The sequence below is a fragment of the Scomber japonicus genome, chromosome 8 (assembly GCF_027409825.1).
Source record: "Scomber japonicus isolate fScoJap1 chromosome 8, fScoJap1.pri, whole genome shotgun sequence".
Lineage (NCBI taxonomy): Eukaryota > Metazoa > Chordata > Actinopteri > Scombriformes > Scombridae > Scomber > Scomber japonicus.
Window position 1 is genome coordinate 13,828,329 of NC_070585.1, and position 17,505 is coordinate 13,845,833.

The 17,505-nt window shown below is 39.8% G+C and overlaps 3 protein-coding genes across 3 annotated transcripts; 2 read left to right on the forward strand and 1 right to left on the reverse strand.

Annotated features, from left to right (window-relative positions):
- The first annotated feature begins 4,127 nt into the window (after positions 1–4,127).
- Positions 4,128–5,243, forward strand: npy7r (neuropeptide Y receptor Y7). Its single transcript, XM_053324269.1, has one exon. It carries the CDS (start codon positions 4,128–4,130, stop codon positions 5,241–5,243), a length of 1,116 nt encoding a protein of 371 aa, XP_053180244.1.
- Positions 5,244–7,225: 1,982 nt separating this feature from the next.
- On the forward strand, positions 7,226–13,427 carry prelid1a (PRELI domain containing 1a). Its single transcript, XM_053324273.1, has 6 exons — positions 7,226–7,329; positions 7,954–8,073; positions 8,557–8,782; positions 10,230–10,343; positions 10,683–10,761; positions 11,911–13,427. The coding sequence occupies exons 2-6, from the start codon at positions 7,982–7,984 to the stop codon at positions 12,030–12,032; spliced, it is 633 nt and encodes a 210-aa protein (XP_053180248.1). The 5' UTR covers positions 7,226–7,329; positions 7,954–7,981; the 3' UTR covers positions 12,033–13,427.
- Positions 13,428–13,531: 104 nt separating this feature from the next.
- Positions 13,532–17,011, reverse strand: mxd3 (MAX dimerization protein 3). The gene is made up of 6 exons (XM_053324274.1): positions 16,898–17,011; positions 16,116–16,215; positions 15,573–15,602; positions 15,304–15,418; positions 14,985–15,150; positions 13,532–14,869 (listed from the first exon to the last, which is right to left on the reverse strand). The coding sequence occupies exons 1-6, from the start codon at positions 16,965–16,967 to the stop codon at positions 14,751–14,753; spliced, it is 600 nt and encodes a 199-aa protein (XP_053180249.1). The 5' UTR covers positions 16,968–17,011; the 3' UTR covers positions 13,532–14,750.
- Positions 17,012–17,505: the final 494 nt, after the last annotated feature.

Here is a 17,505-nt window from a genome sequence, read left to right on the forward strand (position 1 = left end):
CAGTGCACCAATTATTCCATCATCAAACAAAATCCCACTTGGATGACTCAAGGATCTCATATAAAACCTGGTCTGGGGTGGGAAAGGCAAAACCAAGGCTCAAGTGAGACATTAAGCTCCTGCTCTGTTATCAAATTCACAAAACAGTCCCTTAGTGGGTAAAATGTTTTTCGATCTGGCTAAAGCTCTATTGTTCATGTCTAATTTCAAGTGACAGCATGTTTCCCTATTTATTCGAATGGCACTCCCATCACACCTCTGTGCCATATCTCCAACACTCTACAGGTCTGGAAAGATGAATTCTTTTCAAACACAATCATGGGGGCTACAAGTCCTGGCCGACAATTGAATTTTGAAATCTTTTCATTTCATTCTCCAAAGTTTGCTGAGTATGCCCTGACTTTATTTTATGCTCTCCTTGAAAATGTCCTGTGCTTTGTGCGGTTAGAGCTCTGTCAACATCAAAATGAGCCTTGAGAAAAGTCCTGAAGTCTGTCCAGCTATCTTTTCACACACCTCGCCTCGCATTGCTTTATTACATGAAGGAAATGGCTCCAGGCACACCACAGTATAACCTCATTCATTTAAACCCCATAAGAATTGAAATCATTCAAGTAAGTGACACACTCAGAATGCAAAGTTCCCAACCAAATCCTGTCCAAATTTACTGTAAAAAAAAAAAAAGAAGAAGCTGTGTTTTCTTTTCAATCATAAAAATGCCCTTTCATGTGTGTATCAACTGCTTAAACTAAAAATAATAACGCATTTGCAAAGACCTTTAATCTATTTTAGGGAGTCATGGGAGCTCACAGGCTTTGGATTTGTGTCTATATTGTCTAATCAACTAAATCTGACAGCGCTTCAGTGCAGTCAACTAACAAGGGTTTATTGCACAACAGTATGAAATTGTGTCACTGGGTAGTTTTATTACTTCTTATTTTGATTGCAGAAATGTAATGTGTTGTGACACCTGATGTGGAGCCTCTAAGCAATATATGAGGATTTGCTTTTACAACTTCATTGCTCCAAAGTTCATTCAAAATTGTACACAAGAGAAATAAAAAGACTTAAAGTAACTCAACCATTACTGGAAATAAAGTGAATAATAAATAGACATAAAACTGCACACGAGATCAACTCAGTGACGTAAGCCTGCGTTGCCACATTGAAGGACATTCTGTGATATATATATATATATATATTTAAATTTCTTTTCTTAAGCATAGATGCGAAACTTAAAAAAAAGAAAAAAAGAAAAAAAGGTGATCTCATAAACGCGGACGCTGCGCACATCTCCCAGTGATAGTCCTTGGCACTGATGTGGACGCTCATACTGAGTCCTGTAGACCTGCCTCAGGAACGCACAGTAGAGCCACAAGATGCGCACTAGGCGCCACAGCTTGGGAGGAGCTTGGGCTTTTCCCCCCTTGTTTCACACCACTCTCGAGTGAAGACAGCAAAAGGAGATATAAGGGAAAAGGTGAGTGCACTAATATGTGGATAGCGTCCTTTTACACTATATATGAGTATTACGAGGACAGTTTAGTGACAGAAATGTATCCCTGAAAATCAAGATATCAATTAATCTGTTATTTTGTGAAAGCGTAACCTGTAGTTTCTGAAACTATTACATGTGCGTAATTTGGATACGAGAGGGACCCAAAGACAGCTGATGAACAAGAGTCCAAATTATGTATCACAATATACTATTTGTGTGGGAGGCAGACGATTTGCACCTGTCTAATCGGTTGAGTAAGCTTTGAGAGCTCACATGAAAATATCTGAATGCGCACTATTCAGTAAATTGAACAAATGGCGAGAAATTACGCACGAACGAAACATCAATGCTTGTATGATTGGGAATGAGGCGTCTGATTCAATTCAATTCAATTTATTGGAAGTGCACAGAGTTCACCGGGATTCGGCTGAATTTTGCCTTTTGCTCCAGCAGGTGTATGGTATTAGATTCATCAGTGGCACAAGCTTGTCTCAAGTCAAGTATTACCATCGCTGATCAGAAAAGGGCGCTTTGACAAATGCTTTGTAAGGTGCACAAGTCGCATACACCCTGTTGGATAAATGCCTACTGCGGGATCCTGTGTGGTCTGCTCCGGTGACAGGGGGTACAGGCTGGCAGGGGGTATATGCTTTTTGGTTTCGGCAATGCAACGCTGTAGGTGTCATGACCACAATTTCAGTAGTCCCTCTAGATTCAGAGTTATTCTATAGGTCGTTTCACTCTGTGTTTATGTTCTATAACGCTGATAATCTAATTTAGGTCGCACACCCAACATTTTATGGTGTGTACTTAATCTCAAGGAAATGCGTGTTTTTAATTTCTTGCACATCAGCTCAGACACACACACACACACACACACACACACACACACACACACACACACACACACACACACACACTGTTGCTTGTATCATGTAGTGCATATAGATAACTGCCACAATGAAACACCACAGCAGTGCTGCAAAATTAACTACATATTTTCTGATATAAAATAAATACTTGTGATTAAAAAAAATAACAATGATAACTCTGGTGTCAGTTAACTAAGGATATTGGATATCTGTCCAATGGTCTGTCAAAAAAAAGAAAGACATGGATACATGCCTGTTTCTTACACTCCTTAAAATGTACTGTATGCAATGTCAAATCTAATTTGTGGATTGAGTTTTTTGGATTTGTTTAAAGCCTCTCACTGAGTCTAACATCAGTTAATGGAATAAGCATTCATCTGCTTAATAATGAGGCAAGTGACATTGCAGTTATTAAAGAGCCACACATTAACAATGTGTTTTACATGTCATGACAAAATGTTGTGTACCCGACAGGAGCTTTCAGCCTCTCACAAGTAAATTGAAAATTAACATGATAATGTACTACAAAAGTATACTGGAAAGAGGATATTTTTTCATTGAAATATGGCTGTGCAACATGGGCCATAATATTCCCTTCATGAGATGGAGACTGTGTATGGGAGCAGTCTGCAGATAGCTTTGAACGACTGACTCCTTCTGATCACATCGCTTCCTCCAGATTTTCCTTTAGCCTTTATAATGACACAGGTGTCCCTGTCCCTGAATCCAAACATTCATACCTGGGTCATAGCCAAAGCAATTTTCTATATAAATAGCAGTAGATACCAATCTTTTATTTGGGAATGCTTGGAAATAGTGAATACAAAGAGTGCTGAGTTCTATTGATTATCATCTTTTACTTAAATGTGTATTACTTTTAATACATCCACTTCTCAATACAATCTTGGGCAATTATTTTAATAAACGCAGACTTATCATCTCTAAATTGCACTGTTCCATTAATCCCAATTTAAATACTAGATGGCTTTAACAATAGCATGGCATTTACAACACAGACTACCCTTTCCATAGGATATGAAGAAAACAGTAAATAGTAAATCAAATTTTTTTTTTGGTCATATTTCATTAAAATCTGGATTTATTCCGAGTGTTTAAAGGGTTTATTCAACTACAATGAGAGAAAAATGTGTTCAAGAAAATGTAATGGTTTTAAGTCCACCATTGTTAACTCCACTTTGTCTATCTGTCTATGTTTAGACAGGAATGTCTACAGTTAGAAGATATCTTTTGCTGAGAGAAAGCATTGTAAAGCATGAAGAATATGAAAGAAGAATTTCCACAAGGAAAGCACAGGTGGAGCAGGTGTCAAAAGACTGGCCCACCCCCAAAGACACCCAGGTTTCAATTCCCAGCAGCTGTACCTCAGGCTAAGTCAGGGATTTATAAACAGCAATGGGAGTGATTGGTGTTGGGAAGCCAGTGAGGGATCATGTTCTTAGTACTTTACTAAAAACACATAGCTGTTGTTTGAGATGACTCTTACACCCTCGATTAGTGCCAACTGATACTGTGTACATGGTGAGGGTGGAGTTGGCAGTGACAAATGCACATCTGGGGTGGGGGGTACTGGAGACTAAAGATGAGAAATAAACACCAGGGCCACCTTTGTCATGTTGCTTTTCTTAGTTGGTACAGACATAATAGTCTGCCTGGCATGTATCAGAAAAATCCTTTAATTTTATGGGTCTTCTCACCTCAGGTGTCAGCACAGTCTGGATCTGGCATTTTTAGACAAAATGAGCCCACCGGACACATCCAACGGCACAGGAGAAGGGGAAGCTGCTGATACTGATGCCTGGTTTCAGCTTAATAACAGTCTGGGCGTACATCCACCTGGTTTTCACACGGACATCACCAAGCACCTTGGAGTCCAGATCACCTTGATCACAGCCTATTCCTTAATCATACTCCTGGGGCTGCTGGGGAATGCACTTGTGATTTACATGATCATCCGCTACAGAAACATGCGAACAGTGACCAACTTCTTCATATCTAATTTGGCCCTGGCAGACCTCCTGGTGGACACTCTGTGCCTGCCATTTACTCTGGTCTACACACTGCTAGATGAGTGGAAGTTTGGGGCTGTGCTGTGCCACATGGTGCCCTTTGCCCAAGCCTTGAGTGTGCACGTATCCATCCTGACCCTGACTGTGATAGCTCTGGAGCGTTACCGCTGCATTGTCTTCCACCTTGGTCGGCGCCTCACATGGCACTCCAGCTTCCTGATTATGGCATTCACCTGGACTATGTCTGCTGTCCTGGCAGCACCCCTGGCCATCTTCAGAGAGTACCGCCATGAAGAGATTCCTTCTATCAACCTCCGCATTGCTGTCTGCTCTGAGAAGTGGCCCCACGGGACCAGCAGAGATGGAGTCATATACAGCCTCTCAATGCTGCTCCTACAGTACATTATTCCTTTAGCCATCATCAGTTATGCTTACATTTGTATCTGGGTTAAGCTGAAGAATCATATCAGCCCATCCACCCGCAGTGACAGTATCAACCGACGCAAAAAGACCACCAAGATGTTGGCCCTCGTGGTGGTGGTGTTTGCTATCTGCTGGTTGCCCTTCCACATGTTCCAGCTGGCCAGTGATCTGGACCTGGTGCTCAGGTTTAAGGAATACAAACTGATATATACAGTGTTCCATATTGTGGCTATGTGTTCGACTTTTACCAACCCTCTCCTCTACGGGTGGATGAATAAAAACTATAGGAACGGCTTCCTCATGGTCTTCCGTTGTGAGGATAAGCCAGATGCTTTCCACGCTGAGGGCTCGTTTAGGACACGTTCCATAAGAAGGCAGACTCTGAATGGTCGCAATGGTGGACACCCTCCGACTGCTGTATGAGAAAAACTCAAATGAAAAAAGCCTGTAGAATATGATTGAACACCTTGAACGCACTTTTGGTTTATAGTGCTTATGGTTCAAAAGTAGCCTTTTGACTTGAATGGTCTGTTCTTGAGTATCTTTCATGTCACTAAAGAGGGCTTAAAGCTTTGCATGCAAATTGCTTGATGTAAAGCTCTTCTTTGTGAATGGTACTAAATTATATCTGTCAACTGTATTCAGTTATGTGTTTAAGATGTTTACTAGGGTGTTAATTAACTTGGTACAATGTATAATGTGTTTCCTGTAAATGCAGAGCTCTTATTGGTAAATAATGTCCAATTAATTGCGCACTCCATGGCATACATTTGACAGTTTAAGGCTAGTAATGTGTTTACTGAAGGGAAAAGCTTATTATTGTGACTGTACAAACAAGTTTAGTTTTCCCACTTTTTTTTTTATTTGTTGACATTTGGGTGATTTTCATATAATTAATCCAAATGCTGCATTTTGGATTCATTACAGTGACCTAGCCAAGTAACAGCCAAGCCTTGTACAAGGAATGCAGAGAAGGCCACTGCGTTTTTTTTGTCCAACCAGGATGTGAATTTTGTTCGCTTGGTAACAAGCTGTTCCTGATTAGATGGACCAGCAGGACTCTGCATCCAAAGGGATGGGACTTAAAACCACTGAACTGCATGAAGTGAGCGCAACACGTTCTTGATATCTTTATCACAGAATGTGGGGCAGGAGTAAGCTGCTTTGAGGATGTGTAAAAAAAAATGATTGGGAAGAAATCAGAATGTGAAATTCTATATTCTTATTATACTCAGCTGCTAAAACATCCTGTGTTGGTGGTCTTTTAATTATGAACACATGAACATTAATCAGTCTGTGGGTACACATATTGAGCTTCTGTTGCACACACAACTCCCAGAGTTAATTTGAACATCAGGTGAAATGACAGTTAGTGTCTCCAGGCAAGATATAGAGAGCTTGACTTGGGCTCCATAATTGTAGTAAAGTAGATATATTGTAAATATGTATGGGTTACTGTCTGGGTGAACTTGAAAAGAGTGAAAACTTTTCTACTCATAACTTTTTGGGTCTACAATAGTCTGGTGCCCTGGTACATGTCAACATGCTTTTTTTCTGAACAATGAGGCAGAATACGTAACATCTACTAAAGTATTCAATGAACAAGCAGACAAATGTGGCCTACGCAGTGTGATTCATTTTACAGCAGAAAAAATAGAAAATACATATTGGTTATGTATTCCCCTTTTTTGACACCCACATTACTGATTTCATGGCTTAGCTTAGCCTATATTCCACACTGTAGACTAATATAGAAACTGTAGGCCTAAACTGTTATTAGGACTGCTAACAGACAAACAGCAGAAGCAGAAGGCATTATATGCAGTCTGTGAATTTTTTCTGCAGATTGGAGCTTTTAGCTATGCAGAGTAGATTATCCTTATTCTCCAGTGTAATTTGCTAAAACACCAAAAATAGTAAGGCAAAGTGAGATTGTTCCATTGAAATACTGTATACCCTCGAACTGAGGGTAGGTTTTCTGGGTGACATACTCTTCAATGAGCCTTACATGTGCTATTTTCCGTTGTTTTTATAGCATTACACGACAATTAACCTCAAAACTTCTCATCAAAAGAATCTCATTTAAATTTAAATGCTGTGTGAAAAAAAGTACAGTCACCTGCTTCCCTCTAGTGGTAAAAATGGACGTTGCATCTGCGCCACCTACCGGATGCCTTTTTTTCCCTAGGATGGCGACGTCATTACCCGGCCTACTCTGCCTCTGGTTGGCTAGTATTCGTTGCCGTCTGTGGTTAAATTTAGGTACTAGGAAATTTATTGGTTAGAAATTGGCTCACTCTGACTTTCCTACCCTATCAAAGGCAGAGGAGGGCGGGTCGTGACGTCAGAATCTCAGTGAAGAAAAAGCCTACCGGATATGTCGTCAATGTTTGACCTTTCTTTCCAGCCCGACTCACGGACATGATCTGTAGGTGGCTGAGCGGTGATGATCATCCAGACAGGAGAATAAAATGCTAATACTTATCTTTTGAATGTTGTCGCCATAGAGGTAAGTGTATTAGCCTCTGACATGAATTCATACGTATTGAATGTAGGTTAATGAAGCGAGTCTGTCAAACTGTGTCATTCATTCCTAGAGTTTGCTCCACGCTATGCTAGTTGAAGCTAACAAGGAAGCCACAACTAGTGCGGACGTGACAGATGTGCCTGCAATGTCAGTCCTGATGTTAGCTCACTGTTCGGAATACTTATTAATTGCCTTATAATGTTACCCTGTTCATACCAGGAGGAGAATAGTTTTTGTTAGGTAATATTATACCTTTGTGCTGTTTCTTGACTGGACAGCTGTCATGTAGCGTTAGCAGGAAGGATCAAGAAAGTGTTGCAACACAATTGAATAAACCTCAAATCTAAGTCGTCATTGACTTCTCACTTTTTAAATAACTAAAAATGTAAAAACATCACAATTCAATTCGATTCAAAACACTTCATTTCAATTTAAAAGGCATGGTGAGCAGCATATCGTCCATATTACTGTTGCCTGTTTCAGTGTATTTACCACAGGTCATTGCTGTCACCATTATTCTCGAGGCTATCCTGTTTTGTTGTTTGACAGCCAATAGTTGCACAAACCTGCCGAGCTTACACGTTTTGTTTGTTCTGTATCACACAGGGTCTTGCCAGAGTAAACGGAGGGAACAATGGTGAAGTATTTCTGCTGTGCAGGTTTGCTGAAAAGCAGCTGGGACCAAGTTTGTATTGCCTTCTGGCAACGATATCCCAACCCTTACAGGTAAGGGAGTGTAGTGGATCCTCTGTAATAGTATGGACAAAGGGATGTGATGCAAAGATAATGCTGACACTACAGCTCAAACAATGAGTAGATGAACTGGTCAACAAACAAGTATTTGCCAATAATTGTAATAACTTTAGGGATTTTAATCACTGGTCGGACTAAAGCTATGTCAATATGTCAACGTTGACTTTGATAAATTGTGATGGCCATTTTTTCCTCAACTTTCTGCTGTTTTATAAACTAATTGAATAATGAATTGTTGGTTTAGCAAAAAGTCAAAAAGAAAAGCCAAAACATTGTCCTAAACTTTGGGAACATATAGTGTACATTTCTTCACATTTTCTGACAGTGTTTACACTTAACTGTTATTGTTTAACTGGAAAAGACATAATCAACAGCAGTATTTATGATGGAAACATATAAAAGTTGCATTCCTACACAAAGGTTTAGTATTCCATAACATTTGCCCCTCTCTCCTAGTAACCATGTATTGACTGAGGACATAATCTTCCGTGAGGTTACCCCATCCAACTGCCTCATCTCCAGACGTCTGTTGACCAAAACTAGCCGAGCGCCTCGCTGGATGGAGCGGTATCTTCCAAAACAGATGGCCAGCTCAGCGTACATCATTGAGGACTCCATTGTGGACCCTCAGAAAAGGACCATGACCACACTAACATGGAACATCAGCCACGCTCGTCTCATGGTAACATACCAACTTTTGTCTCCGTAGGCGCTCAGCATTGCGCAAAGTAATCACATGGCCTCGTGTTAGAGCTGTTGTGGTAACTGTATTACCGTCATAATGCAATCACATCACACCCACCGCAAAGTCAAGCTGATCATTGCTTCACCACTGAGTTAGCAGCTCAAATGATGAGACATTAGTTATTCTCTTAGGCTTGAGATAAAGAAAGATGTGCTGAATGACGAGCCTTCCAAATGCCGACCAGTATTCCTGCTGCAAAGCCGGCCTATTAATTACAACACTGGAATAAAGATAGACATTTAGACTCTCATTTAGAAGTTAACTGTTTTTTCCCCCTGGAAGGACAATTACATGTCCACAACATCAGATATTCTTTTTTTAATGTATAAAGTACTGCTGTAAAACTGACCCCTACACTAAATGTTGCATTATGGGTTCTTTGCCTTAATCTTGCAAGGCTGGCGAGTGTCTCAGAGTTTCTTTGTGTGGCAAAAATGCCAGTGCTCCTATTTATTTGAATGGGGGTAGTGTGTTTAAGATATTCCTTTTATTAGTCCCACAATGGGGATATTTGCAGTTTAGGCTGCAGGGGTGGGATCCACAAGGGCGACATAGCCGCTTGCAGCCAGAAAGTTAAACCAGAGTCAGCTTGTGGGGAAACACAACCTGATGTCACCTTGCTGTGGCCATTCACAGCTGACCATCAGCTGATGAGAAGTGCCAAACCTGCCAAGAGGGAGGACGAAAGGGAGAGGACATCTCTCTTTGTTTGATAGCATTATAAGTAAAGTTAGGTTTTGTTGTTGGCTTATAGAAGAAAAGAAAAAAGGAGAGAGAGAGTGAGAGCAGTAGTGGTAGCGAGAAAGCCAGTGAGTGAGAGAAATAAAACATTATTTTACAATTAGCATGCCCACACCTTCACAAACCCTGCGGAGGTTCGCCTCAATGCTTGATTTCGTCTGAACACACCTATAGAGTTTCTGACGGCTTTTGTAACATGTTTTTCTGCCACTGAGGAAGTGAGTTCATGACAAGTGAAAACTAGTCCAAAACATCTTGCCTTTACTGCAGAAACAGAGTAATATTAAGCTGCTAAGTACCACCATCAAGGAGCACAAAGAGACAAACGGGCAGTTTTATAAATGCTAACTGCTGGAGAAAAGAATTGAACTCGATAACTCGACTGCTTCCAAGAGCCATGTAGGACTGTGTTGAGTATGTAAATTAAGTTATGGTCAGAAGTCCAAAACATTTGGAAACCGGACATTTTATATTATATTTTATAATGATTTTTTGTGGCAGTTAATGCAACAGTTTGAATGGCTTTGCTCATTTGTTCTGTTAGGGTTAGGGTTAGGGTTAGGGTTAGTACTGAGATTTTCAGTACTGCAGCAGATCCACTTCATGTTGCTGTTGTTTATTTTGCTTTTTCTCTCTGCTTCAGTCTGTGGAAGAGCGGTGCGAGTACCAAATCAACCCTGAGAATGGCAGCTGGACTGAGATAAAGAGAGAAGCTTGGATCTCTTCCAATGTCTATGGGCTCACAAGAGCTATTCAGGTCAGTAGAGCAAAGTGGAGCACCGCACTATGTAACAGACCCAGAGAAAGTTGTGTGGGGAGTCTGAGGAGGGGGGGGGGGCTCAACTACATATGCTTCAGTCTGTAATTGGTAATATAATATGCAGTGTTAAAGATGCAATAACTGAACAGCTGAAGCTCTCTGCCAGAGACTAGAGTTGCTGAATGATTTATGACATGGAATCCAAGTTGTCCTTTATTGTGGAATGACAGTATGTAGTGGTTTGAGTTATATGTTGTTGACAGGGTTTTGTCTGTGTAAGAGATTGATGTGACTCTCAACTGACTTTGTTCTCTCTCTCTCTCTCTCTCTTTCTAGGAATTTGGTCTTGCAAGGTTCAAGACTAGTGTTACGAAGACCATGAAAGGCTTTGAATACGTGTTGGCCAAAATGCAAGGTACATTTTATTTTGGATATTGTTTCTTTATTCATCTCATGTATTTGTGAACAGACATTATAACACATATTTGAATATATATAAAAAACAAACAACTTGAATTCCTTAACGAGATGTGTAACGGCCACAACAAAGTGTGTACACAAAAAAAGTTGTTGCACTGTTGCTAAAACCCACTTTAACAGAATTGAGTTTGTTGTATCACAAACTGTGGAACTAACAGTCATTGCGGAGACTTGAGCACATGACCAGGAGAAAAATGTCGAGTGAAACTAATTTTGACTGAATCTTTTTTTCACAGTAGACACTCTTATCAGACACAAGTGTAACTAATAACATCAATAATTACCAGAATGAACACACATCGCTTGATCTCATTAGCAACACCTGTGCCTCTCCTGCTATGACAAGTCTAAATGTCTGCAGTGGAATAGTCTCATGAATCCAGTTCATTTAGAAACGATGTGCGTTCGCCTACTGGCAGGATTTATCCAGAAAGCTGAGTGACATCTAAATTACAAAATGAGCATCAGCTGTTTAAAAAAAATCAATCTTTTCTTCACAGTCAAAAATCTGTCCATTAAGCAAATACGTCAGTCAAATCCAAATTATAACGACTATCTTGCCCTCCAGTTCACTGGAGTATCTTTTTCCTTTCATGTAGGAAAACTTTTGAGCAAAGCTTAAGTTGATTAGCTGATAAGTTCATATGTTTTCAATTCTGTAAAATCTAGTAATCATAAATAAATAACCACTCACTTTTGTAATAGTCAGAGCCAAACAAATACAATGGCATTGTAAACATATGGTATATTGTTGTATTGTTTTAAGCTGTATCCACCTCCAGCTGTTCATATTCAAATCTGATGAAGTGTTGTTGATAAAAGACCTGTCATTGTTGTTTGTTTTTTTTTAATTTAAATTAGCTGGAAAACAGACAAACTGAGAGTCAGTAGGAATTATACTGATGATTTCAAATGCGATGCAAGCATTACACAATTACAAATGATGAAGTAATTACAATTTTTGTGAACTTTGTAAATGTACAGAGAAGAATGTTGTTGGTGCACTTGAGTTTTTGACGTATTTTTCATACTGAGAAGAAATATTTCAACTAATATTAAGATCCCCATCTCCTCATTTTTAAAGGTGAAACTCCATCAAGAACTCTCGCAGAAACAGCTACAGAGAGGGCAAGAGAAACAGCACTGGCAGCTAAGGAGAAAGCCAAAGACCTCGCCTCACAAGCCCAGAAGAAACAATATGTGTGATGTTTCCACTGATACTAGGACAGATTTATCTTTACTCCTCTCATGACTCAGTTATGCACTGGGGTGAGACAAATTGATCCTGGTCATGGGTAGACACCTCTATGAGGGAGCATCCAGCTAATATGGTGGGTGGACCATATACGGCTTGAGCTGCGTTCGAGAGCCTGTTCCAGCCTCCCCATTCCTGTACCACACTGAAAATGATGTACCTTTGATACCAGATCATCTCAGTATTTATCACAGATAGTGATTGGTTGAATATGGCTCTGGGTGCTATACAATAATGATAGCACTTTGCCAACCTTGATACTGCTCTTCAGACCTTTGCTCAACCTCTGTGCTCTTCAACAGTGTTTGCTTTTACTGTTCTTTAAGTTACTTTGTAATCGTTACCTCTTTACAGAAGCTGAGATCGGTATAACTACAAAATATCTGATTAAAGCTAGGGCAGGCGACTTATTTTCGAAGCATTTTTGATCAAATGTGTTGAAATTTTCTTTACATCTTGATGGTAATCAAATCTGGTATCTGTGGTGGTTGCAAGCCTGTAATAAGCCTGTTCAGTCATTTCATTCAGCCTGCATGAAATGAGTGGATGGCCTACCTGCCTGTCTCATTCAGTGTCCACCTCCAGAACCTCCTCAGTCTGTCAGAGAGTCAGACCTGCAGCTGCGAACCAAGTCCCAGAGCAATGAGCAGAATCAGGGCACAGAGCTGGGTTATTATCCAACCTGAAGCCTCAGTGGTGCATGCAGTTCATGCAGTGTCATCACCTCCTATACATCAGCATCCCTCTATTTTACTGGCCTCCAAACTTTCTGTTCTGTGAGTGCAGTTCAACTGTTGTGTTGCATGCTGTGCATGGAGCACCTGTATGTCTGCATTGATGATGCATATGCCTGTGCTTGTCTGGCAGGAGTTGCTTAGGACATAGAGGGGAGGGAGGAGAGCTGCAGGAGGAGAGTTGTGTTTGCAAATTTTGGCTTCCTTGTTTTTCTGTCATCTCTGGCAAACTGCCTAACCCAGCTTTAATGCAAATGTATGTTTAATTTGTTTCAGTTGTCTTTTCTTTGTTGTTATGTCATCAGCTATCATGTTTTTGTTAGTTCATTTCAACCAAATGTACCTTAATCATCCTACAAAGTCTGGTCATCTCATTTCTTCAAGTTGAAGTTCAGAATGAAGAAGGGTCCAAATTGTCAAAACTGACAGGCACTTGTCATTTAGCACTCTCCGTATGGTTACCTGGTTGCAGTGGGTCTGTTTGCATCTACACTTGAAATGTGTGTATGAAGGCAGAACTGATGCCTTGTTTTTCAGCTTAGGTCAGATACAACTCATGCAACAATGTGCGCTTACTGTATCAGTTTGTCAATAAATACATTTTCATTGTAACCATGATGCTGTGGGGTCTTTAAACATGCTGTGACATTACTGTTTACCAGTTCTGATGTATTCCAGGTAAAGTTTATACAAAATGATCATAAACCATATTTAATATAGAAAATATTTATTCATTAAAAAAAACCTTACACCAGTACAAAATTGCTACATAATATTACTGGGCGGACAGACAGATGAATGCAGACATACTATTAAAAAGGTAATAAAAGGCATCTTGCATATACAAAAGTCAGGGCAAAATGCACCTTGTTATTAAATATATAGCAATGAATAAGATACATACAGTACTTGTAATTCAGCTCAAATTGCATAATTACAAGTAGACATTTACCTTCCTGACTGGTGAATTAGCTGCATGCAAAATTATCACTGACGAATGCACAAGCAACGGAGTGTACAGTTGCAATGCTGAACACTTCTTAACAAAGCAGTGAATAAAATATTACACCTGTGCAAGGACATCTGTTATGCTCTCACTTGATCGTCTTCATCACAGGCATTAAAGTCCTTGCACTAAATTTGAGACAATCGTACAAATACACCAAATTAATATTTGGCACAGTTGTGTAATTGCCAAGATATAAATGTGCAAAAATGACTAGTTAATTTTTGTTCACTGTTTTCCTCTTGATATACTCACAACCCTTTTGAGACAAAACAAGTGCAATGAGTGGACGTTTTGTGCAACAGAAGAAAAAAGAACAAAATTCATGACTCAACTTACATATAATGAGACACTTACACAAAACATAGCACAGATTAATGTTTAAGTGCATGCTACACATGACATTACTGAATATAAACTTAGTCCTAAAGAGAAGCCGTATAGAGTAGACCAAATATGATTTAAGGCAGAATTCAATATAGGCATATTGTAGTAAAGAATAAGTTAAAGAGTTTTCTATAAAAAAGCCCTTATTTGGATAAAAGCCCTTAAAAAGGCAAATGAATAGAATTGCTTGAATTACGTAAAGTTACAGACAACTCATGGCTTTGGAAAATGTTTCCATCAATTGTTAATGCCAAAAAAATACACTCTCAATGATACATCCATCCCAGCCCAGTGATTTTAACTGCTATTCAGTGCAAAGTGGAAACAGCTCATTCATAACCAACATTATCCTTTAGCTTGTAGTCAAACAATGTGAAAAGAGAATGTCAAAAAAGTACTCCTTCTGTCAAAACTTGTGTTCAGTTGTACAGTAACATCTTCCTCCATTCGTCTTCATCCTCTGTTTGCTTGTTTTTGGAATGTTTTCTCCTCTTCCTCCTTACCTGGTAATATTAGACCAGTTACCATGGGGTTTACTGCTGTCATAGCCAGGATTTGTCCATACTTGAGTAACAGTGGTCTGCCTCAGTGTGCGTAATGCTCAGTCCATCAGAGTCCACACAATCAAACACGATGCTTTCCACATCAACCTCCACATCCTCTGTAAAGATAAAACCCCCAAAATCACAAAAATTAACCAACAAGCGTAGTTGATACCAAGATAGCTTCAAACTTATTATTATTTTATTATTACTACAACTGGAGGCATGACTTACCTCTGTCGGAGTCCGACCTCTCAGAGGACATGGTCGACCCCTGACTGTCGTTCCTCATCCTCTCTGTGCTTCTCTGCAGCTGCTCCAGCCGAACCTGCAGCTCCCTCTGCTCCCAGCGCAGGCGGCCTTTCTGCTGCTCTGCACGCTCATCCTGCTCCTGCAGCTTCTGAGATGAGAAAGCAGAAGGAGAGAACCAAGTGAGAGGTAGACAAAACCTTAGACACAACAAAGACAGGATAAGGACCCGATCAGTGAGCAACATGAGTAAATGCACAGTTATCAAGCCCTTAACTCTTTATATCTGGTGGCTTGTGCCTACCTTTATGTGAAGCTGGGCTCGTCTCAGGAGGTTGAGGGTGGTGTTTCTCATTGAGTCAGACGACAGAGGAACTTGCTTCTTGAGCTGCTCCAGGCAGTACCTCAGCTGAGCTCGTCTACAAAGCACAACAAGCAACAACTGATGGTGTTAAAGCATACAAGTGCAAACAAGGTGTTTAATATACTATTATTGTTCTCAATGTTACTAAAAATGCTGCTCTATTATTCCATAACTCCATTCAATAACAACTTAAAGAGAACATGAATTACCTGTTTTTTTCCAACTCGTTGTGAACTGACCTGTAATTAGAGTAAAGGAGAGTTTGGTGAGCTTGAAAATACATATTCATGATGATGGCTAATGCACTGTAATCACAACTGTGACATAGTTTGGTTTATAAGGGCAATTTATCAAAAATGTAATTAGGACTGCCACTAACAATCTTTTTTTTATCAATTAGTCTGTCAATCATTCTCTTGATTAATCAGTTAGCTGTTTGGGCCATAAAATGTCAGAAAAATATTGATCATTGTTTCCCACAGCCCAAGACAAAGCACTCAAATGTCTTGTTTACAACCCCAAAGATATTCAGTTAACTGTCATAGAGGACTAAAAACACCAGAAATAAATCAATTGTGAGAGGCTGAAATCAGATAATTTCCAAAATGATGAATTCATTATAAACATCGTTGACACTAAAGTTTTATTGGTTGACAAGTAACCAATTAATGGCCAACTGTTGCAGCTCTAAGTGAAAGTCAAAGTTCCAAACCACACCCTTTTGTCAGTTGTGTCTTATGCAATGTATTCACCTATTGCCACCAGGAGATAGCTTCTTGCTCTTCTGTTTGCTTCTTTTATCGGAGAAACCTGGACTGAGAGGCAGCACTGAAGCATAGCCGTGTTCTGCTTCTGTGCACGAAAAAAAGCAACATCACAGCATGTTACAGGGAATAACGGGCTAAATCACAACAAAAACCAAAGTCAGCAATGTTAAACAAAACACTTCCCTATTATTAGCATTAGTGAACCCTTGTGTTACAAATGAACATTTATCATCTGCCTGATGAGTAAACATATCATCAGCGTCGATGTGCAACGACGAGGACAAAAGCAGTGGAGTGCTGTCATCAGCATCATCAGCTGGACGTTTTGGTTTTGGCGCCATCACAGAACCTATTCACTGTTATAAAACTAGTATCTGAAGCCTCACAAAGAGAAAACCCCTAATGCGATGTCGACAGTGCGTTAACATTGAATAAAACTTTAAAGTATTGCCTTTAACTGCGTCCCTCTCGTTCACTTTGATGAGCGCTCAGTGCCGCTCGGATTCATTTTGAAATTGGAGCAGATTGGCGCCTTTGAGTACAATGATGCGACCGATATGTAGGTCACTGAGTCAAATGGGAAAGGTCGCTAAAAACAACCTCCTAGCAGATATTTCGATGATTTGTTCAACCAATTGCGCTGCATAATGTGTTTGTACTATATTCTGCATGCATATTTACAGTCGCTTCATTATGCATTGTGTTGTTTTAGCAATAACCAACTTCCTCCCCCTTGTGTAGACTGACAGTTGTCATAAAACACTCACCTCGCTCTCTTCTTTCCAGAAACTCAGCAGCCCGAAGAAGCACTTGGATGTTGCAGATACTCCCCTCCATTTTCAATGTTTTGTTGATATAGAAAAAAAACCTGCGGGCAACAGCCGACTATGGTACGAGCGCCAGTAAGGTTAGCTCCAAGTAGAGATGAAGCTGTGTCAGTCCGTCTGTGCTGCTACGTCCCCACGCTGCCTTCACTACCTCTGCTGAAAATCGGACATCTGAATTGTCTCACATAAATACAGTCCCGGCGCGTATTTGATTGGACATAAATAATAACAAAATGTGCTGGTTTATTTAAGTAATATGGAGTAATTGTATGGATCGCACATTTTACCCATATATGTGTGTGTGATAATTACGCCTACTATTGCATATTTAACAGCCGACTATTTGTGCAAAATACCCGAGTATAATATTTAAGACAGTAGACTTTTTAATTTTAATTTTGTTTACAAAATATAACCTAAAAATAGTAACGTAAACATAAGATGACGGAAAAGACCGTATTTTATGTTGTATCTTTAGGGTGCATTTAGGCCATAACATGGATCCATAACTTATAGTTACAAAATTTCATTCAGCATTTGAAGACATC